General features: G+C 42.5%; 1 protein-coding gene across 5 annotated transcripts in view; it reads right to left on the bottom strand.

The window, feature by feature from the left end:
- SH3TC1 (SH3 domain and tetratricopeptide repeats 1) overlaps positions 1–24129 on the bottom strand; it is a 65107-nt gene that overhangs the window by 31049 nt on the left and 9929 nt on the right. For all 5 annotated transcript variants that reach the window (XM_063135754.1, XM_063135757.1, XM_063135758.1 and 2 more), the window contains 5 exons: positions 22716–22789; positions 16789–16996; positions 15362–15492; positions 3863–3904; positions 1465–3153 (listed from right to left, as the gene is read on the bottom strand). In XM_063135754.1, the coding sequence (XP_062991824.1) occupies positions 1465–3153; positions 3863–3904; positions 15362–15492; positions 16789–16996; positions 22716–22789 (2144 nt within the window). The remainder of the gene's footprint in view (positions 1–1464; positions 3154–3862; positions 3905–15361; positions 15493–16788; positions 16997–22715; positions 22790–24129) is intronic.

Here is a 24129-nt window from a genome sequence, read left to right as displayed (position 1 = left end):
CATTTGCAGAATTATGTTTTCAGACCATGATAACAGCATTGTTGGATGGAAGATATAGGCTGTTCCAAGGAACAACAGTTCTGTATCTGTGGTCTGGGAGAGCTAAAAGATATCTCACATTATTTACTGCACTGCTCTTTATATCGAAGCCCCAGGGAGAGATTCTTAAGACAGATTTTGGCATCTTTACAGGGTAAATGTATCTATGTGGAGATTTGCTGGTTACTGTCAGATTCGCTGTTTACAACGTCACATATAAAACGGCCTTGTTTGCTAAGCTCACGAAACATATTCATGCAGACATTCTGAATGCCATTGCAGTAATTGTGGAGGTGATTTGCTAACCTGACTTTGTTATTAGATGATGTTGTTTGTAACGGCTATTAGTCACATACAATATAATGTTTTTACTTGACCTGAGTCACACTACTGGTCAATCTAGCTGGATATTGTTTACAGTGATTGGCAGCAGCTGTCCAGGATTTGAGAAAGGAAACTTTCCCAGTCTACCTGGAGGAGATGCCAGGGACTGAACCTGGGACCTGTTGCACACAGAGCACATGTGCTACCACTGAGCTACAGATCTTCGGTCTCAATTCCTCATCACAAAACTAGAAGGATAGTGGCCGCAATTGTGCACAGTCAGACACAATCAAGATTACAAAATGTTTTGCATGTTGAAAGTGTTGAACGTTAATAATAATTAGGGGTATAACAGAAGAAGAGAGGCAGTTTCCATTATCCCTCCCTTCTTTTTACATTCATTGCTGGTTCCATGTCATGACAGCAGAGGAGGAACAGAGAGGCAGCAGTCCTTGTCTTGAGAAGTTTTGTCTAGTAGGAAGAGGGAGGAGACACAAGGAGGTCAATGGATAATGCCAACAAAGACTAAAGAGAGCAAATGAGCTTACAAAGATAAGGAAGGTAGGTAAGCAGGCAAGCAGGCCGGCAGGCAGGAAGACCAATTTTCCAATTATTTCTACCTTCAGGGAAAGATTCTCATTCCAGCACCAGGAGGCTCTCTTGACAGTGCTAGGTTGCCCCTGCTTTTAGGGGGGGGGAAAGCATTTTTCCTGCTGCAGGGTAGCGTCAGGTAATTCCAATGCAGGAGGCAGCGTGGAGTTTCCGGCAGCCATTCAGCTTGCTGGGCCCACCCCCTGCCTGGCTTCCAGTGACCAATTACAAGTTGCTTTCTACCCGAGAACACCCCCAGCGTGATGCCAGAGTGAGGACAGACTGTGGAAGAGCCATAGTGTCCCCGCTCCAGCAGGAAAAGTTGGAGAAAGTCCCCAACTTTTCCAGTGCACAGCTTTGCGGGAAAAGCCCCACGGTGGCTGCAAAGTGACTTCTGCGTCGTAGAACTGCCGCACTGCCACCGCACAGCCACCACAAGGCTTTTAACCTAGGAAAGAAGGCCCTTAAATATAAGTTGTCCTAGTTTTGAAAGCAAAGAAATATACATACCTTCCAAATGGTTTATTTCCATTGCAACCAAAAATGCCCATTCATGGCAGCACCTCCCTTTGTCTTTATCAATCCCATCGGTGTAGTAGCACCCCAGCCTGAGGAGGACATCTATAAAATCTTTTCCAGACTCAGTACTTGGCAGTTCAGAAAACAGCTTTACGGCTTTAATTAAGAAATGCTCCCCAAGACTTCTGGCAGCTGAATGCAGACAGAGAATCCCAAAGTTGGCACAAGCCACAGCCTGGTTATGGATGATGCCCAACTCTCTCGATATGCTCAAAGCTTTACAATAGCTCTCAGCTGCTTGCTTCGTATTGTTCACCTGCCTCAAAATAATGGCAATCAAGTTATAAATAACACCTAACTGTTGCTGGCTGCTCTGTGAAGACTCTGCTATGGCATTTAATATGTCCAGAGCCACCGTGTTTTGTTGATGGTGAATATATAACCAACTGAGAAAGACTAAATGGTTAACCATTTCTTCAGTGCTTGTATCTGCATTTGTGTCCAGAACTTTCTCCATGTAATCAATTGCTTTTCTGTATTGTTTGTGATGGCTGTATAATAGAGAGAGATTACAGCAAACCATACTGCACAGTTTTTGGTGTTCTTTGCTAGTCTCTAGCATGTGGAGTAGTTGCTTGAGATAATATGCAATTTGGGAGGGATGTGTTTGCTCCACGGGTTTTAGACTATGGAGTTTGGGAGCATTTTTTAGTACTAAGTCAATGCTTCTGAATGACACCAGCAAAGTACATGAGCTGCAAGAAGAGGCAACCTTGACACAGCTTAGCACAAGGTGGGGCAAACACTTTTGGCTATAGAGCTGACCTAGCTTAAAATAACAGTCAACTGACAATGAGCCATTTTGCAAACCCAACTCATTATTCAGCAGCTGCAGCCTTTCTAGGAATGGAAGTGCCTCTTCACCTTGTTTAAAGTTCAGATAGTGCTTTGCTAGCAGGGAGCATGCTCTGGCTTCTGCATTCTTGCTCTGACTTAGGATTGCCCTTTTTAAGGCGTACTTCAGAATCTCTGACTCCATGTCTGTGCTGCTGATGTAGCTGGGAATTCCCATGAGCAAAGAAGCAACTTTGTCAAAAAGGCAAGTGCATTTCTCCTTATTCTTCTGTTTCAGGTAGATGCCTATTAGATTTGTGTAAAGAGCAGTTATAAGATAAAGGTCACTAAAATCTCCTTGTATGGTTGCCAAAGCTTCTTCAAAATAAACTCGAGCTTGAGAAAGTTTGAACTTCCGGACACTCATTCTCCCCAGGAGATAGCACAGCCTGGTCAAGGCCAATGGCAGGCTGGCTTGCTTTGCCGCTTCCCTTGCCAGTACGAAATAATCAACCAGTTCTTCCTCATTGGCATAGCCATAAAACAAGGTTTTCAGAAAGGAAAATGAGGGATCATAAAGGTTTTTGAAGCTGGTCTCATAGCTTTTACCATTCAGAAACAACAGTAATGAATAATAAACTTCTGGTCCACAAAATTCATCTTGGTATATGCAGAAACGTGGCTCTTGGGACAGAGAAGTCGTCTCTCCATTCAAAGCAGAGAATTGCCCTTTCTGATCATCCATCTCTTCCCTGTGCAACTGTAAGTTTTTCACTTTCATTAGTGTCTGCAGCACTTTGCATTTCATCGAGCTAGAGGTTGTATTAAGGAAGCTATGTGACATCTCTGGAATACAAAAGAAGGAGGATCGATACATAAAGAGAAGTATAAGAAAAATGCAAATAAGGAAACCATAAGAATAAAGTTCACCTTTCTTTTAGAAAAACAGTCTTATAGCCTTCACTGAGAACAACTTATGAAAATCATAGAAACAGAACGGGTTGGATCCAGACTCAGTCATACTTATAGTTGAATGAGTAATGTCAATGGAACTTGTTAGCTAAGACTAACTTAAATCCCACTGATTTCAATGAGTCTATTCTAAGTATGACTGTGTCTGCATCCAACTCATTGAGATAAAAGCCTCAAGTGCAAGTTCCTGGTAAAAAGTCAATTTATGAACTAGGCATGAGAGGAAGGGCAACTTTGCCTCACACTGACCTCCCTGGGTACTCGGAGAAAGAAAAGTTCACAAACAATATCTATTCAAATCCCCACCCCACCCCCACCCCCACACAAGAATAAAAACAGAGTGGATCCAAAGCAGCACCAACTCAAGGAAGTGCAAAATTGATTTCAGAGGAAATGTAAAACTACACTATGTTGTTAATATGCATTTACCTCAGTGCAAAAGGGGGAAACAAGCAAAAATTACAAGATAAACTTTAGAGCAAAGTAGACAAGGCAGAAGGAACAGCTTTGGGGTATTGATTTCAATGAGGGCACAGAGATTGATCCTAGATTTCCCACCATTTCAAATACTTGAAGCCTTTACCTTGCTCAGAAGACTTATCAAGTTCAAAATCTTCTTGTCCATCTAATAAGAAAAAAGATGTATTTTGGTCACATGTCTTAAATGTGGAAGTCAAAGTTTTTGTAGAGAATGCAGCCACATAAAAGTGCAATGTGAATGTGATACTGTTAATTCAACACAATTGTGTCAGTTAAAGGATTTGGTACCATTACTTAGTATATGCTTGACATTAGCTACGATCGTAGGCTGTTCCATTCATCCATATTGCCATTCCTGAATAGAACTAGAATAATTGCAGCGAAAGTCTTTCCTTTGCCAAAGAGGAATTAGATTGGTGTGATTCTCTCCAACCAACCAAAATGCTGCTCATTCATGGCATTGCCTTCACCCGCTCTGCTTCACTTGCAGATCCGCCATTTTTCGGATCGGGCCGCTCCGCCCCGCCCCCGCTCCGCCCACTTCCGCTCCGCTCCGCTCGGAGCTCCGGATCCGGATCGGAGCTCCGTTTTCCCCCCCCATAGGCTTGCATTGAAAGCTAAAAAATTATACAACTTTTTTTCTGTTCAAGTTAGAAACCTCACGTTTGGCACCATGACACCTCATGGGGGTATACACACGCACGCCAAGTTTCAAAGCAATCCCATCATCCCCTGATTTTTGGGGAATTTTTGAAAATCGGGCACCCCATTCACACCCCTTTCCATAGCTCCGTCAATTTGCACATTAGAAACCTCAAACACACCACCATGAAAGCTTATCCAGGGATACATACGCACGCCGAGACTCAAGGCAGTCCCATCATCCCCTGATTTTTGGGGAATTTATGAAAATCCAACACCCCTTTCCATAGCTCCGTCAATTTTGCACGTTAAAAAAACCCCTCAAACTCACCACCATGACAGCTTATCCAGGGATACATACGCCGCACGCCGAGACTCAAGGCAGTCCCATCACCCCCTGTTTTTTGGCGGGGCTTAAACCTGCAAAATTTGGAACTTCCAAAACTCCAAGTGAGCGCAGGAAGGACTTCTCCCCTGAGTCAAAGCCACACACAAACAACATCCCTGCGAGGTGGGCAGGGGAGGAGGGAGGGAAGGCAGGCAGGCATGCAGCTGGCATTTCTGGGGGCATAAGGAAGTGAGCCAAGGATAAGCCAGTAATGCATATAAAATGGAATAAATAAATAAATAAACAAAGGAGGGGTGGAATTAAAAGCAGCAGTGTTGCTCAATAAACAGCAAGAAGAATTTTTTTAAAAAGGCTATATCTGTCTTTTACCAGCAATAGGGGGACGTGCCCAGGGGAGGGGGAAGTAGCTGCCAGTTCAACTCAAGACAGCCATTGCTTCACCAACAGCTCTGAGCTTGAGAAGTAAACACTCACTTCAACTCATAATAGGCATCGCTCCACCACTAAGAAGTAAACGCTCACTTCGACTCATGATAGGCATTGCTCCACCGTTTTACTCTCTTTGGAAGGCTCTAATGGCCTTCCAGTGCAGGAGAGAGTGGGGGCACGTCCACAATGAGATGCCCTAGGGGAGCTCATCCCCTTGCACCACATCTTTTCAGTTGTTCCCCAAAGTTAGGGTGGGTAGCAGTGCTGTGTTTCTATCTCTTATTCTTGGCTTAGTATATGATTTCAGGTTGTGTTTGTGCATTTGGTGGGGCTACTGTGTTAAAAAACACTGGGAAAAGTCCGTTCAGATGAAGAAAGAGAAGTTTCCCAGAATCCCAAGTTACCCGTTTTGCCTATGCCCTCCTCTAACTTTGGGATCATGTGATCATGACCGGGAGCTGACTCTGCCCCTCAGCCCTTTGAAAAAGGTATTTTTCCCGCCGATTTTTAAAAAAATTCTAGCGCGCGACCCGCATGACGCAGAGAGGTGAGAGTAGTCTCAAAATGACCCCCATCCACGACTCTCTGTGCACAAGAATTTTCAGAATGATAGCTTAAAAACCAACCCAGTTATGCCCGAGTCTTTCCCGCAATGCAATCCTATGGGCGAAAAGCCGAAAACGCCGTTTGAGCCGCGCGGTTGACCCGATTTTCAAAAAAATATAGCACGCGACCCGCACGACGCAGAGAGGTGAGAGTGGTCTCAAAATGACCCCCATCCACGACTCTCTGAGCACAAGAATTTCCAGAACGATAGCTTCAAAAAGAACGTAGTTATCCGCGATTATTTGCCGCAATGCAATCCTATGGTGAAATGTTTTCAAGATGGCGATCGGAGCGCTCCGCGGAAAGAGAAGTGCTCCGAAAATGGCCGCTTCTCTTCGCCTTGCTTCTAGGGGTCCGCGGTCTGCTCCTACTCCGCCTCTGGGTAAGGCGGAGCAGGCCAATCCGCTACTGCTTCTACGCTCCTAATCGGAATGGATCACACCCCTAGTTTAAAGAGCTGATTCCAGACTTCCAGATAACAGAGATGGAGATTAACAGAATCCACAGAGTAGCAGGAAATAGATCCAGAGCAATACCAAGAGATATTTTGGTCAAATTGGGTAATTATTATAAGAAGGAGCAGCTTATGAAGAAATTAAGATCAATAACAACGTTGAAGTTTCAAGAATCAACAGTTCAAATCTACAATGATCTTTGTCAGCAAACTATCAGCTGGAGGCACAGTGTTAAGCTGATAACAGCAAACCTTAAGCGTGCAGGTATTGCTTATTCTTGGGGTTACCCAGTGATTTTGAGGTTTATGCGAGATGGAAAACAGCAGAGAGTAACCTCGCTGGAGCAAGGATTGGAGCTGCTGAAAAGCCTGGGGCTGGATGATGATTCGTTATCCCAGCATGAAGAAGAAGGAGAAGAAAGTCCTGGCACAAGTGGAAAATAAACTTTTCCTTATCAAAGAGATAATAATAAAAGCATGAATAATTAAAGTAGAAGGCTTGCCGAAAGAGGACCGTGGGCTCCATTTCCCCCCCTTAAGGTTATAGCCATGACTGGGGTGTTAGGCCTACGGAGAATTAGAGGGGGGAATAGAAATAGGGGGAGAGGGGGGAAGGGAAGGGGACAGAGGGGGGGAAGGGAGGGGTAGATAAAAAAGGGGGTTATATGTTTAACATTTTGTTATTGTTGTTCATATGGGTGTGTACAAGGGATCTAAAAGAAAATAAACAAAAGGAATATGGATAAGAAAATTCGGATTTCAACACTCAACGTCAAAGGTTTGGCGGCAGTAGTAAAAAGGAAAAGGATTGAGCAATTATTAAACAAAGAAGGTTTGTTTAAACTCATCAAGTGAAGAACGGTATGAATGAAATTCGTTTGAAATGGTCAGTGTTTTATGAAAAGTCTTTGGGGACATAAAAAAAATGGTGTGGCTATAATAATATCAAAGAGAAGCGGATTTGATATAGAGAAGACACAAAAGGATGAGAAAGGTAGATATATAATGATAAAAGGACAATTGGAAGGCAATTACTATACTTTAATAAATGTGTATGCCCCAAATGAGAGACAAAAAGAATTTTATAAAGAATTATTTAGGGAAATAGAGGATTTTAAAAAAGGGTGTGTTATCTTAGCTGGAGATTTTAACATGGTTATGGATAATAGGATAGACAGGTCTAACCCCACTGGATTTGAAAAGAGAAATAATATTACAATTTTAAATAAAATGATAAAAGAAAAAGATTATATTGATGGGTGGCGGTTAGTCAGAGGTGGAGAGCCTGGTTATTCCTATTATTCCCCAGTTCACAAAACTTACTCCAGAATAGATTACATTTTTGTTTCAAAGGAATTGGCAACTAAGGTATGTAATATGAAATTAGGGGTAATTAAAGTAACAGATCATGCATTAGTAAGTTTAGATTTTACAGTTAAAAGGGATTACAGAGAAGCGAAAAGATGGAAGTTGAATACCAGGATTTTAAAATATGATATGGTTGTGGAGAAAATGCAGAAAGAATTGTCAGAAATGTGGGAAATTAATGAAAAGGGAGGAACCTCAATGTCAATTGTATGGGATACAATGAAAGCTGTGACCAGAGGGATCTGTATTAGAGAAATGTTCACTTTAAAGAGGCAACAAGACACTATACAGGAAAAGTTAGAAGTTGAAATTAAGAAGTTGGAGAAAGAATTTTTACAAAGTAGAAATAAACAAATATTAATACAAGTACAAGCAAAGAAAAAAGAATTAGAAAATATAAATTTAGAAGAAGTACAGAAAAATTTAATTTATTTGAAAAGAGAGTTTTTTGAGAATAGTAATAAAAATTCTAAAGTGCTTGCGAGGCTCACACAAAAGGAAAAGTCAAAGAATTCAATTGGAATAGTAAAAGATAAATTGGGGAAATTATGTAGTACTATGAAAGGGAAAATAAAAGTATTTCAGGGATTTTATTAAGAGTTGTATAAAGAAAAGGACACAAATAAGATGAGGATGGAGAGTTATATAGATAGGTATATAGAGAGGGGATTGATAAGGGAGGATAGAAAATTAATGGAAAGGGTTATATCTCAAAGGGGAATTGAGGAAGCTATTGAGAAATTGAAAGGGGGTAGATGGGTTGGGATCTGAGTATTATAAAACATTCAAAAAAAAAATTGGTACCAAAATTTTTGAAATTATACAATGGAATAATAGGAGAGAAGATACCGCCATCATGGGAACAATCACTAATTATATTAATTCCAAAACCAGATAAGGATTTGACAATCCCCGACTCTTATAGGCCTATTTCTTTAATTAACCAGGATGCAAAAATTTTCTCAGCTATTTTGGCAAGGAGGATGAATACTTTCATAGGGAATTATATTGGAGATCATAGAATCATAGAATAGCAGAGTTGGAAGGGGCCTACAAGGCCATCGAGTCCAACCCCCTGCTCAATGCAGGAATCCACCCTAAAGCATCCCTGACAGATGGTTGTTCAGCTGCCTCTTGAAGGCCTCTAGTGTGGGAGAGCCCACAACCTCCCTAGGTAACTGATTCCACCGTCGCACTGCTCTAACAGGAAGTTTTTCCTGATGTCCAGCTGGAATCTGGCTTCCTTTAACTTGAGCCCGTTATTCCGTGTCCTGCACTCTGGGAGGATCGAGAAGAGATCCTGGCCCTCCTCTGTGTGACAACCTTTTAAGTATTTGAAGAGTGCTCTCATGTCTCCCCGCAATCTTCTCTTCTCCAGGCTAAACATGCCCAGTTCTTTCAGTCTCTCTTCATAGGGCTTTGTTTCTAGACCTCTGATCATCCTGGTTGCCCTCTTCTGAACACGCTCCAGCTTGTCTGCGTCCTTCTTGAATTGTGGAGCCCAGAACTGGACGCAATACTCTAGATGAGGCCTAACCAGGGCCGAATAGAGAGGAACCAGTACCTCACGTGATTTGGAAGCTATACTTCTATTAATGCAGCCGAGAATAGCATTTGCCTTTCTTGCAGCCATATCGCACTGTTGGCTCATATTCAGCTTGTGATCTACAACAATTCCAAGATCTTTCTCGTTTGTAGTATTGCTGAGCCAAGTGTCCCCCATCTTGTAACTGTGCATTTGGTTTCTATTCCCTAAATGTAGAACTTTATTTATTTATTTATTACATTTCTATGCCGCCCAATAGCCGGAGCTCTCTGGGCGGTTCACAACTTGGCATTTATCCCTATTAAATTTCATTCTGTTGTTTTCAGCCTAGCACTCCAGCCTATCAAGATCACTTTGAAGTTTGTTTCTGTCTTCCAGGGTATTAGCTATCCCACCCAATTTTGTGTCATCTGCAAATTTGATCAGCGTTCCCTGCACCTCCTTGTCCAAATTATTAATAAAAATGTTGAAGAGCACTGGGCCCAGATGATCAGTGTGGCTTTGTAGCAGGTAGACAAATGCATAATTTAGTTGCAAGAGTTATAAATATGACGCAGGAGGTAAAGAAGTCAAAGATAAAAGCGAGAATAATAGCATTGGATATATTTAAGGTGTTCGATTGTGTGAGCTGGCAAGCACTAAAGATGATAATAATAAGACTGGGATTTGGAGATAGATTTAAAGGTATAATAGAACAATTATACTCTCAAAACACAGCTTCAGTTGTAATAAACGATGGGATTACAGATAAAATACAACTGGCCAGAGGAACTAGGCAAGGATGCCCACTCTCGCTGGTCCTATTTGTATTGGTTATGGAATTGTTGGCAAATGCGATAAGAGAGGATGGGATTATAGAAGGAGTAGGTGTAAAGAAGGAAGTAAAATTAAATATGTTTGCAGATCATACATTGTTAACTGTTAAGGATCCACTTGAGATAATGGAAAGAATTAAACAATGTTTGAAAGAGTTTGAAGAAGTCACGGGATTAAGAATAAATTGGTTAAAATCAGAAATGATGATATTTAATTATACTAAAAAGGAAGTGAAAGATTGGGAAGGTAAGGAAAAGAAAATGAGAGTTAAAGAACAGATTAAATATTTGGGAATTAAAATTACAAAAAATTTAGAGAATTTAGAAAAGGAGAATTTAAATAAGCTGAAAAAAGAAGTTATAGATAAAGTAGAAAAATATAAAGGATTAAATCTATCATGGTATGGGAGAATAGCATTAGTAAAAATGAAAATATTATCAAAGCTTAACTTTATATTTAGAATGTTACCAATAAGAATATCAGAAAAAGAGATAAAAAGTTGGCAGAATATTATAAATAATTATTGTAACGGGGATAGGAAAGCGAGAATAAATAAAAATAGGTGGTACATAGCACAAAAAAAAGGAGGATTGGTACTCTCAAATATAAAGTTATATTATATAGCCAATAGGTTAAGACATATAGTAGAAGGTATAATAGGAGTAGGAGAGTTAGGTTGGTTGGAGGATAGAACAAGAATGGACAAAGATTGGAATTTGGAAAATATATTTTTTAGAGAATGCAATAAAAAGTGGGGGGAAGAAATAGGAAACCCTCTTTTAAAAAACCATTGGGAAATTTGGCGATTATATAAAAAGGGGTTACTTTCGAGTACATCTCCATTAACACCAGTGATAATGTTAAGGAATTTCCCAGGGAATTTAAAAGAGAGATTGAGTAAAATTTTAATAGAGAAAAAATTAATGAGGTTAAAAACTTGGTTGAGAGAGATGAACACTCGTGGAAAATTAGAAGAGGTTTTTAAGGGGAACAATTTAACTTGGTTAAATTATTGGCAATTGGAACAATGGACGAAGAAATGGTTAAGAGATAATGGAGAGTGTAGAGAAATGACGAAATTTGAAGAGTTGATTGTAAAGAAAGAAATTGAGAAAGGATAAAATAAAAGGATAAAAGGTTTAACGAGTGAAATATATAGAATATTGGTTGAAAAGAGGGTGACAGAAAATATGGGGAAGATGGTTTGGGAAACCGATTTGAGGGTGCAGATAGTTGGGAGGGAATATGGAGACAAAGAGTGTTGAGAAATATGTCAGTGAGAATAAAAGAAAATTATAAAATTGTATGGAGGTGGTATCTGACCCCGGTGAGATTAAATAGAATAAATAAGCTGAATTCAGCAAATTGTTGGAGAGGATGTGGGGGAAAAGGAACGTATTTACATATGTGGTGGGAATGCGAATTTGTACAAACATTATGGAAAATGGTGTTTATTGAGATAAAAAAAATTGTTGGAATGGAGATTGAAGAGACACCTATAATGGCATTACTATCATTATATGGAGATTTAAAGTGTAATACAGAGACTAAAGAATTTATAACAAATTTGCTGACAGCAGCGAGGTTAATTATATCTAGGAACTGGAAGGTTCAAGGAGATTATCATATTGAAGAATGGTATAAAGAAATTTGGGATATAGCTATTAATGATCAATTGACATGTAATATAAAGGTAAGAAAAGGTATAACAAATGTAAATGAATTCGAGGGAATTTGGAAACAGTTCCTATAATAGGTATTATCTAAGGGGAGTGGAAAACCACCACTGGAAGAAACAGTGAAATTCTGGAAGCAGGAATAGATCCCGAAGGGTGGAGGGGAGCACTTATGTTATGTGATTATGTTAAAATGATAAATTACAAATGTTAAATTGTAAGCAATTTATGTAATGATTTATGTGTTTTAATTAGTATTACGTTGTTGTATTTTAAGATGTGAAATCAATAAAAATTATATATATAAAAAAATGGGGTTCCCCATAGACCACCAAACAGCTGTTTGGTGGGCTGTGAGAAGCCCAATTCTGCTGGCAGCCATGGCATGTGCTGCCCATGTGCTCTATTTCCCAGCAGAGTTGCTGGGATTCTGGCACTGCAGCCACTTCCGGTGGCAGCACGCCACCTTCTGCTGCTGCCCACATGAATTCCCCCACAGTTTAAGAGCGGTTTTAGAGGCCTTTCTGTAGAACCCACCACCAGGAGCAGGGCCGGATTAAGGCCAGCTGATGCCCTTTGCACAGCCCAACCCTGGTGCCCCCTTGGCCCCTCCATTGCTTAGCCAGCAAGACATGAAGACTCAATAAGTGCTGAAGGTGAAATAAGGGCTATCCCCCAGGCCAGAACACACAACTATATTAAATATAAACTCTTCTTTTATTATATTTAACACTAAATAGCAAGCAATATAAGCCAATTACATTTACAACTAAGGCTACAGAAAAAAATACGAATTTTCATCACTGTTTTATGCATTTTTAAAAAATAAAATAAAACTGTTATAAAGGAAAAAATGCAAATGCAAAAATTGATTGAAAATTATTTTAATCAATTTTTGATTAAACTATTATATAACCAAATATATATTTGGTCTTCTTTTGTCTTATAACCAAACGATTATAAGACAAAATAAGATCTGATATTATCTCTACTGAAATTATGTGATCTCGAGAGCAGAGTTTTCAATTTTGGTGGTGCCCCCTCCCGTTAATGCCCTAAGCATGTGCTTATATTGCTTAAAGGTCAATCCAGGGCTGACCAGGAGGCTGTGTTCACGGCACTGGGTTGACGCCACCTCCCTCTGAAACCCTGCGTTTTCCCTCTTCCAGGGTGGAGTTGGGTAATCCCGATGGCGAGGAGAGGGCGTGGGGTTTCTGGGTGGCCATCTGTGTACTGGAGCCACCCCCACCCCCCGCTTTCTTCCTGGTGGAAGGTGACCAATCACTGGTTGCCTTCCATAAGGCTCCGTCCCCGGATTGACCCTAGATTGGCCCCAGAGTGGCGTCCGACAGCGGAAGCACAGTACTGACGTTGCTCTGATAGAAAAAGTTGAGGTAACCCCCAACTTTTTCAAAACGAAGCTTCGCAGGAAAGCCCCACAGTGCCTGCGAAGCTGCGCCTGTGTCATCTATACTGCCTTTATACAAATTTATGGTGCAATCCCATTTAGAATACTGTGTACAGTTCTGGTCACCACACTTAAAAATATATATTGTAGAACTGTAAAAAGTGTAGTAAAAGGCAATTAAATTAACCAAGGGACTGGAGCATCTCCCCTATGAGGAAAAGTTACAACAGCTGAGATTGTTTGGCTTGGAAAAAAGGAGGGTAAGGGGAGACTTAATAGAGGTATACAAAATTCTGCATGGAATGGAGAATGTGGACAGGGAGACATTTTTCTCCCTCTCCCATAATACTAGAACTCGGGGTCATCCCATGAAGCTGATTGGTGGGAGATTCAGGGCAGATAAAAGGAAGTACTTCTTCACAGTGTGTAGTTAAACTATGGAATTCACTACCACAAGATGGGGTGATGGCCAACAATTTGGATGACTTTAAAATGGGGATGGATAAATTCCTGGAGGCGAAGGTTATCAATGACTACTAGTCCTGATGGCTATATGCTACCTCCAGTATTCGAGGCAGTAAGCCTATATACACCAGTTGCTGGGGAACATGGGTGGAAGGGTGCTGTTGCACCATGTCCTGCTTGTTGGTCCCTGGTCAACAGCTGGTTAGCCACTTTGGGAATGGAATGCTGGGCTGGATGGACCCTTGGTCTGATCCAGCATCAGGGCTCTTCTTATGTTTTTATGTTCTTACTGAAAATTAAACCATGGAGCTCTCTGTTTTTCCCCCCCCCAAACATGTTACTTTTTCCAGATAAAAGCCATTGAGAAAGATCATAAGGTCAAGACACATTGAGCAATTCGAGACAGGTTTTATATTTAATGAAGATTGATTTTATTGACATTTACTCATTTGGAATACAAGAAGCTGCCTCAGACTGAGCCAGGACCATCGAGCTTCAGCATTGTTAACACTGGTAAGCAGCACTTCTCAAGATTTCAGACAAAAATTGAACCTGGAACTTTTTCCATCCAAGTATCTGCTGTACCAGTGAGGTGCAGCCCTTTACCAAAAGTAAGCTAGCTAGTCAAGGACTAAAGTCCAGATCCACCCACCCTCCAGATCCACCCCCCTAATCCAGACTTCCCCAACCTGGTATCCTCCAGATGTTTTAGATTACAACTCCTAGCATTCCTGTTCATTGGCTAGGCTGGCTTGGGCTGATGAGAGTTGAACTTTCACACATCTGGAGGGCACCAGGGGATTGTCCGTATATTTTAAAAGCCCCGCAGTGGCTGCGTGGTGGTGCTGCCTTGGGTACACAACACAGCAGCCACCTCACAGCCATAGTGGGGTTTTATTTATTTGTTTATTTATTTATTTAGAATATTTATATACCGCTCCCCATTGAAAAATTTTGGAGTGGTGTACAAGGTAAAATGAAAATAAAAACAGAATAAAACAGTTAAAACAAAATTTAAAAAGAAGCAAAAACAGAAATCCAAGGCTGCATGTTAAAGAAAAGCTTCTTGGAATAAAGATGTTTTCAGGAGGTGCCGAAAGGAGTACAAGGTTGGCGCCTGCCTGACCTCCAGAGGCAGGGAATTCCACATGAAGCTGCAGATTAAAAAAAATTGGGAACGTACCCCGACTTTTTATGCTGGAGCAAGGTGAACATGGCCCTTCTGCTGTCTGACCTTGCTCTGGCTTCAAGGTGGAGGTATTACTGGATGGACGGCAACTCCTGATTGGTTGCCAGAAGCCCGGGAAGAGGGCAGGGGGCAGGCCCGGCAAGCCAAATCACTCCTGGAAACGCCACACTCCCTTCTGCGTTGGGGTTAGCTGCTGCCATTCTGCAGCAGTGAAAGCATGGGGTTTTCTCAAAAGCAGGGCAATCTGGTGCCATGAAGGCAGCCTCCTTGCAGAAGAACTGCCCGAGCCACTAAGCCACACCAAGAGAACATCGAGTTGGCCATGCTTAAGGTTGACCAATTGAAATAAATGAGACTTAAGTTATTCATGTCTGAGTTTGCCTGTTGATTTCAATGGGCTCACTCTAAGCATGATGAAATCTGGATTCAACCTCTTATTGGCTATTGCTTTTATGCTTGAATATTAGCCAATAAATGGAGAACTTTCTCTGAATGACTCCAATGATTGAATCTGCAAGTCCAGGCACATTACACTGTATCAGGTTCAATGAGGTTGAATCAACACCTAGCAAAAATTTCACATTAGCAAAATCCAAGGAGAGCAAATAGGAAGGCTTGCACATATATTTCATATACAACACCAGAGTTGCTTACCTATTTGATACGTATTGCAAATGCTATAATTTGATGTTTGTGTCAAAAGCCCCGTCACATTTACTTCTAAAAGGGCTTTTTCTCTTGTAAAAGCAGAATGTTCATCTTTGAAGAAAGCCAGGTGTGGAGGTCTGAAGGAGGCAGACAATATAAAGGAATTAGGACATTTATGATCCCCAGGAGTGGTATGAAGGCTGTTCAGGTAGTAGGGATGGCTATTTCTGACTTCTATTTCCACTGCAGCAACAAAGGATGAAACGAAGGTGGTGGTTTGCCTGCATTTCACGTACTGATTTAAATCATAGAATGATAGAATAGTAGAGTTGGAAGGGCCTATAAGGCCATCGAGTCCAACCCCCTGCTCAAGGCAGGAATCCACCCTAAATCAACTAGTCAGTTCTTGACTTAGAGACTGGTATAGTTGTTCCAAGGGAAAAGTTATTCCATCATTCCTTCTAGGCTTCTCTCATGTACACCTCGTACATTCACATTCATGGAAGCCACCTCTAATAGCACACTGTGATGTTTGGCTGTTCTATGCTGAGTATGTAAAAGGTTTTAGAAATGTTAATCATTTTGAAGAAGGTTGTTTAGCCAGAAATGTACTCGCTGTGTTTATGTTGCAGGAACTAGGTTGGAAGTGTGGTCCCTAGAAGTAGGGAGAGTGAGTAACCAGGATGTGAGGGTGACTGTTGATTGGCTGGTTATTTGGGATGCCTGGATTGGTTGGCAGAGAGAGAATGGAAGAAATTAGCTGAGTGTGTGTATATTGAAGTGCTGTGGGAGAGATTGCTTTGATTTGGATTAGAGTAGTCGTTTGGGTGTGAATCTGTCAGGGTAGAGATAAGGAGTAACAACGTGTTTAATTGTTTTGGTGGAATAGATTGTGGGGGAGAGGTGGACTAGAAAGGGCAAGTTAACAACTGAAGTTACATTTGAAATGTTCTAGGAAAAAGTATTGAACTGAAACCATTACGTAGTGTGCCTTTGTAACCACCATTCTTTTTACCTGAGAAAACCATTAAACTTTCATATCTGAAATTACATCTTGTTAATAAATGCCATTTAATTCATACTGGTGTGGTCTTTGAGGGTTGCTGAGCTGGGCTGCTGTGGGGCTAGGAAAAGAGTGGCATGCCACGGGGGCAGTTTGTACTATTCCAAGCCCCTTGATGCCTGATCCAGATCTGGTTCCTTTGATTCAGGGAAAGAATAAAGGAGCAATGGAAAGGGGGCATCACACACACACACACACTTATCAATATGTTTAGCAACTACAGAATAGAATATCTATAACACTAACAAACATCAGGTGGGAGATTTAAGTTCATGACCATCAATGCACAACAGTAGAGACATTTCTAAATGCAACAGATGTAGATGGCTAGATGCAACTGCCTTGCTTTGTCATCACCCATTATACTTACTCAGTTACAGCATCTTTGAAGCCATCAGGTTTGACATGACTGCTCTGTACAAAACCAACTTGGCCGGTAGGGATATGCCTTCCCACAAACCACTGCATGCATTTCATCAAGTAGCCAATAATTTCAATTCTGTCTCCTTTCTTGAAATCAATTTCCTCTGGGCTATTAGCACTTTCATAGCTAATAACGGCAACAGAAGAACCTGTGGCTGCATAATAAAGAAGCTCCAGTAATATGATAATTGACTATATGGGCATTTGATTTAAGCAAGAAAGACAATAAGTTATCAATGACATTAGTTTCAGTATTGCAAATTAGATTAATTAGATTTACATGCTACCAACAGATGATTTACCTTGGCATGGGATGGGACATGCAACATGTTTTAGTTTGATGTCACAGGTGCCATCCAATAGGTGCTTACAATTATAGTGCAACTATTCCCTGGTCATTAGAACATGAAACAGTTGCATTTGAAGGGGTTAAGAAGGGCTCTGAGTAGTGACAAAAAAGGAATCCTCACAATTCTGGATACTGTTATGCACATTGTGCAATCACAGCTGCCCTTTTCTCCTGGAAAAACAGTGCCTGAAAGGAATAGGCTCTTTGAAATACCATCTCAGCATTTTTGAGAGAGCGGTCACACACACTTCCAGAAGTAGGGATCAAATACAGTGCTATCCAAGAAATATGACTGGCTAATAAAACATGCATCTTTAAGATTGGTTGTGTTAATAGCAAAAGCTACATTCACTAGGTCATTTGAATTAAAGTGCCACACCCTAACACACAGAACAGCTCCAATAGTGCCCCAAAATAGTGTCCACAACAATGTAGGAACAAAGCCAGACTATAAAACACATGGTCTTCGATGTCTATATACTAATGCCCAGAGCACGGGAAACAAACAGAATGAATTTAAACTCTTAATACATTAAGGCAAATATGACTTGATAGGTATAACTGAAACTTGGTGGGATGACTCCTATGACTGGAATACAGCAATTGAAGGATATAACTGTTGTCGACCGAATCAGCTCCGTGTGAGTAGCCACGTGTACAGACAATAGAAACACTCCAGGTGGATTAAAAGAAAACTTTACTTAGCAACATTTAACATATCCTACGATGGGATGGCTTGGTTCCCCTATCGTGGTCAGCACACCATGCAGGTGGGTAAAACAGCAGAAGGAGAAGAAGGAAGAAGGAGGGAGGAGACAGGAAGTAGCAAGACAAGCATTGTAGCAATCCCCTCCCACCCTGTAGGTGTTTGTTAACCCTTTAGCCTCAGGTCAGTGACCTGTAGCCTGAGTTCTGCTAACACCCCTTCTCGAAGGCCACAGGGCACTGCGCCAGTCCAAATAGGTCATTGCATCAGTCCTATGCCCATCAGGTGCCGCTGGTGCAGTTCCCCCGGTAGGGGTTTTGTCAGTACATCTGCTACCATCTCTTCAGTTGGACAGTACTTTAGCTCAATCACTCTTTGCTCTACTAGGTCTCTTATCAGGTCCTCATGTAGCACTGTGGCTTGAGTGATCACCAGCCCCATGTCAGTGAGTAATTGCCTGAGTCAAATCGCAATTGGCTCAGACTGAGCCAAGTCTGCTTTCCCTTTGGTGAAACCCAGGTTTACTAGGACTCCATTAATTTTCTCATTCCAGGCTCTGGCTGCCTGTTTAAGTCCATAGATGCTCTTGTGCAATTTACACACTTTCCCCACCCCTTCTGGATCTGCAAATCCTGGCGGTTGCATCATGTACAGGTCCTCCTCTATCTCACCGTATAGGAATGCAGTCTTAATGTCTAGATGCTTGACTTGCATCTCTCTGCTGGCTGCTATGCTCAGCATGGCTCTGATGGTCGTGTGTTTTACTACTGGGGCAAAAGTTTCATCATAGTCCTCCCCATACTTTTGAGAGTATCCCTTTGCTACTAACCTGGCTTTGTAGCACTCTACTTCGCCGCTTGCGTTGCGTTTCACTTTGAAAGTCCACTTGCAGCCGATTGCCTTGCGATTGGGTGGGAGCTTGGCCAGGGTCCAGGTCTCATTCTCATGTAATGAGTCCATCTCTTCCTGAGCTGCTTTCCTCCACTTGTCTGCCTCATCTTTAGGCAGGTGGGCAATGTCCTCCCAACTCGCTGGCTCCTGGACCTGTTGTGCCTTAGCTGTGAAGTAATAGTCACTGTATTTGGCTGGTGGCACCCCTTTAGTAGCCCGCTCCGACCTCCTGGCTTCCTGTTGCTCTATTGCCTCCAGGTTGGGCTCCTCGGTGTCGCTGGCCTCGCTGTTGCTTTTGGGCATGTTGGTCGCCCCCTCATCTTGCTTGAACGCCTTGGGCTCCCCTTCTCCGCTGTCAGGTGCACTTAGACCCACCTCTATGAACTCCATAGTCCCGGGCCTTGCAGTCTCGTCAAACTGCACACTTCGGCTGACTATGATGCTACAGTCTCGTGGAATGAGGATTCTGTAGCCTTTGCTGTAGGGGCTATATCCCGCCAGGACCCCTTCAATGGCTCTGTCACCTAGCTTAGTCCTCTTCTGCTCTGGGATGTGAGCATAGGCCTTGCATCTGAACACTCTCAGGTGGCCCACTTTTGGCTTGGCTCCATGCCACAGCTCAAAGGCTCTGGTTGGCAGCCTGTTCTGTATGTAGGCCGCTGTGGACGCCGCCTCTCCCCAGAATTTGAATGGTAGGTTTGCATCTCACAGCATGCTTCTTACCATGTCTACGAGTGACCTGTTGCGCCTCTCAGCCACACTGTTCTGTTCCGGCGCGTAGGTGACTGTCCTCTGGTGTCTGATGCCTTGGGCCCGCAAGTATGCTCCCATCTCTTTTCCTACATACTCTCCTCCATTGTCAGTGTGAATGGCACCCAATGTCCTATAGAATTTGTTTCTGGCCGCTGCAACAAACTCTTTCAGCTTACTCAGCACCTCGTTCTTATGCTTGATGATGTACACTGTTGTGAACCTGGAATAATCATCAATGAAAGTAAGGAAGTACTTACCCCCTCCAGGGGTTACTGTGTTCATTGGTCCACAAAGGTCAGAGTGGATGAGCTCCAATGGTTCTTTGGCTCTGCTCTTGCTTGCCTTGGGCAGTGGGGCTCGTGTGAACTTGGTCTTGATGCAGCAAACACAGTTCATCTTTGACTTGCACGCTGGGATTTGTAGGTCTGCAGTGAGTCCTTTAGTCACCAACTCTTTTACTGCCTCCATACTTCTGTGCCCCATGCGCCTGTGCCAGAGGTGGATGCAGCTGTCGTGGGGTATGTGCTCTGCCCTTCTGGCCTCTTGTCTGCCGCCGGTGACCTCATACATGGAGTTCCTTGCCACGGCATTGCCCCACAGGCTTCCGTCTCTGCTGATTTGGCATCTGTCCTCTTGGAAAAGCAGGACAAATCCATCCGCTGCAAGCTTTCTCACTGAGAGCAAGTTCCCTTCTAGGTCTGGCACAAACAAGACTTCTGTCAGCTTTGTCTTCCTGCCATGTGGTGGGGCTATGCAGTCTATGGTGCCTTCTCCCACCCCATCTGTTCTTATCTGTTCGCCATTTGCCAGGCAAACATAACTTTGCCTTCGATGATCCAGTTTGGTGAAGAACTCTCTCTGGCTAGTCATGTGGCAGCTGGTCCCTGAGTCCAATATCCAAATCAGATTGTCGCCTTGAGTTCTGGATGGTTCAAGGGAGGCCAATTTGCAAAGGTTTGTCCGGGCATGTTTTTCATTGCCCTTTGTCTCCCTCTTGTGGCCGTTTTCGGGACAGTCCCTTTTAAGGTGTGTTTTCGCCCCGCAAGTGTAACATTGCTTGGCCTTTGCCTTGAAGGCCTTCTCAGATTCCTTTGTGGCCTTCGTTTCCCGCCCAGCCTTTGTCCTGTTACATGAGGCGTCGGCCATGTTTTCCATCCTGCGAGTCCACTCACTAATCAGCCTGGCCTTCACATAATCCAATTTTAACTCTGCTTCGGGGCACACTTCTAAGGCTGTTATGAGGGGTTCGTAGGAGTCATCTAGGCTGCACAAAATGATGGACACGACATCCTCTTCCGAGGTCTCTGAGCCAATTGCTCTTAGTTCTTCAACCACTTGCAGGACTGCATTTACATGGTCTGGCAAACTAGCGTCTCTTTCCAGCCTCATTTTAAACAGTTTTTTCTTCAGAAAGAGCTTTGTGTTTATACTGCTAGGCTGATGTATTTCTTGCAATGCTTCCCACATTCCCTTTGCTGTTTTCTCATTTCGAATGTGGAGCAACTGGTCATCTTGGACCGACAAAGCAATTGTTGCCCTTGCTTTTCTGTCCCTTTTATCCCAGTCCTGGCGGTTTTCTGCAGGTCGAGCTGATTCTAAAACCTCCCACAAGTCATCTTTTACTAGCACCATTTCCATCTTGAACTTCCATGTCTGGTAGTTCCTAGTGTCTAGCTTTGCCATGGTTGCGTATGTGTTGCTTTCAGCCATCGTCCCACACTCTAAGAGTTTTCTTATCTTGTCTTGTCTAACCGATAAGCAGTACTCATAGGTTCCCAAGTGATTCCTTTCACGGGTTATTCTTTATTTGCGTCCTGGGCCCATAACCTGTTGTCGACCGAATCAGCTCCGTGTGAGTAGCCACGCGTACAGACAATAGAAACACTCCAGGTGGTTTAAAAGAAAACTTTACTTAGCAACATTTAACATATCCTACGATGGGATGGCTTGGTTCCCCCATCGTGGTCAGCACACTATGCAGGTGGGTAAAACAGCAGAAGGAGAAGAAGGAAGGAGGAGACAGGAAGTAGCAAGACAAGCATTGTAGCAATCCCCTCCCACCCTGTAGGTGTTTGTTAACCCTTTAGCCTCAGGTCAGTGACCTGTAGCCTGAGTTTTGCTAACAATAACTTGTTCAAAAAGAAGCACTGTATGTTAAAAATACCTATCCCTGCACAGAAATACAGGTGGATGAGCCTGGGAGCCCCATCGAGAGCATCTGGATTAAAATTAATGGGGCAAGGAATAAAAAGAACATGGTAGTCAGAGTCTACTACCAACCACCCAATCAAGGAGAAGACGAGGATGAAACTTTTGAAAAGCAAATTGCCAGTGTTTCAAAGAAGTGTGATATAGTAGTGATGGGGAACTTCAATTACCCTGATATCTGTTGGTAGACAAAGACTGCCAAGAGTGGCCCCTCCCAAGAAATTCCTGACATGTGTGGGTGATAACTTTCTCCTACCATGTGAGGTAGGTTATGGGGTGAGAATTGTTTTCAATACTCAGAGCCAGCATTTTGCTGCCTGAGACAAAAGACAAGATGGCATTAACCTCATTCCATGCATGAGAGCCAGCTTACTTCAGCACTTTAGACAGAGCAGTGTGTCCTCCACCACTCCTGAGGGCAGCAGGCTAGTTTAAGGGGATCCAGGGTAGGCTACATGGCCCACACCGCGGGGTCCCCCAACACCCAGCCTCCACTTCCTGTCCCTCAATATCTGCTGCCTAAGGAGGCTGCCTCCCTCTGCCTAAGGAGCCAGCCCTGTCCATATTAGCAGGTTTCACAAGCGAAAAAGCAAAACAGCCCAGGGCAGGATCTACACTACTGCTTTAAAGCGCTTTATAACAGTTTTGACAACTGTTAGGGCCCAGGACACACTCCATACATAGTTGTTAAAACTGTTATAAAGCGCTTTAAAGCAGTAGTGTAGATTCGGCCCTGGTTTCCCAGGTGGTGTCCCTACCAAGTTAAACATTAGTCCATTCCTCAGCTTCACAAACATTGGGGCAGGGTAGGTGGCCCTAGATATGGCATCCACTGGGTGGGTAAGGGTGGGGGCATTTACAGGATCTGCACAATATTTGTGAAAACATTTCTCCAACCCAATGCAGCAGAGATGAAAACTAAGTAAGTAATATTATTAGGGCTTCTATTTTAATCGCAGTTACTTACCAATTTGATCAGTGGCTATAGTTTCCATTTCTCTGGCAAAATCAACAGGGTCTGTGTTTGTTTTAAGAAACCACCTTGAATGGAAAAGTTCAAAGAAATTAGAAAGCCTGAAATAAATGGTATCACTAATTTTAACGATGCTCTGAACCAAGACTATCTCAGACTTCAGATCACCTCAGCACTCACTATAAATAAATGATTGTGTTGTTATAATAAGTGAAACAGATCAAATTGTGGAAGAGTAGGAAAATACCAGAGCACATGAATTCAGTTTCCTGGTGATGCAAAACACCATTATTCAGTGCAAATTATAAATAAAATGGAAAGGAAGGAGGGAGGAGTTACTGCTTTTTGCTCGCTCGCTCTTTTTAAAAGGATGATTCCTCCCACCCCCCAATCCTATTTTCTTCTTTGAAAATAAATTTAATCAAGCTGGCCACAGTCCAACACAAAGTTAGGATCTTCTAATAGTCAGCATTTATATATTGCTTTTTGAGGTTTAAAAGAAGTTCACATGTATTATCTCATTAATTCTTCCAAAAGGAAACTTAACTCTGTGTTTGATTGCAGCTGTTTATATGTAATCTCACTGTTGTTGCTAAATTTAGGCTTGCAAGAAAGCTATGTTAAATTATTCATTGTAAAATGTAACACAGTGCTTGCATAATAATAAACTGACTATAAACTTAAGTGCCACTCTGCGAGCTCCATCAGAGGGGGTGGGTAGGGGGGATCACACTTGCCTACCCTTACCCTCGCTTACTTGATACTTCCTCTTTCTCTCAGGGAGAGGAAAGAGGGAGTTAAAAAGTGCACCTGGCCCATTCAGGAGGAGCTGGAGACGGCAGCAACTCCTGTCTTTAAAACTAATACAGACTTTACTGGGGGCTTTTTTTGTTGTGCGAAGAAGGCTAGAGGGGGCGGGAGGCAGATGACGTTGTGAGAGGAACCCGTGAAAATCTGTTGCGTGTCCAGTAATGAGCGTGCAATAAGACGCTTGTCTGATGGAGCTCCGTATAAGTATGCTTTATTCAACATTAACAATGACAACTTTCAAGAGACTTCCCATTTAATCATCAGACGGAATCAAAAGGAATCCAATATTAATATGAATGTTCAAAATAGCTCCCACATGCATTTCATGAATGCGAGGGTAGCTGGACCGTGCCTGCAAGCCAAGTCTTCTGCCACCACCCTCAGTGATCACAGCCCTCTTCACACAGACAGAGAGGACGTGGCCACCACAAACAAACCAATGCAATCCTTTTATTCCCTCATACATTCATTGGACACCTGGGGGGCGTCTTCTGAACACTGCTATTGTTACATACTGTTCTTTACAGTTTTCATAAACTTCCTTTTGAAGGCTGAAAAGTCAGTTTTCTTTGTTTACAGAAAATAGTTGTGTTTTGTG

The sequence above is a fragment of the Elgaria multicarinata genome, chromosome 10, assembly GCF_023053635.1.
Source record: "Elgaria multicarinata webbii isolate HBS135686 ecotype San Diego chromosome 10, rElgMul1.1.pri, whole genome shotgun sequence".
Classification (NCBI taxonomy): Eukaryota; Metazoa; Chordata; class Lepidosauria; order Squamata; family Anguidae; genus Elgaria; species Elgaria multicarinata.
This window is presented reverse-complemented; position numbering and strand designations above follow the sequence as displayed.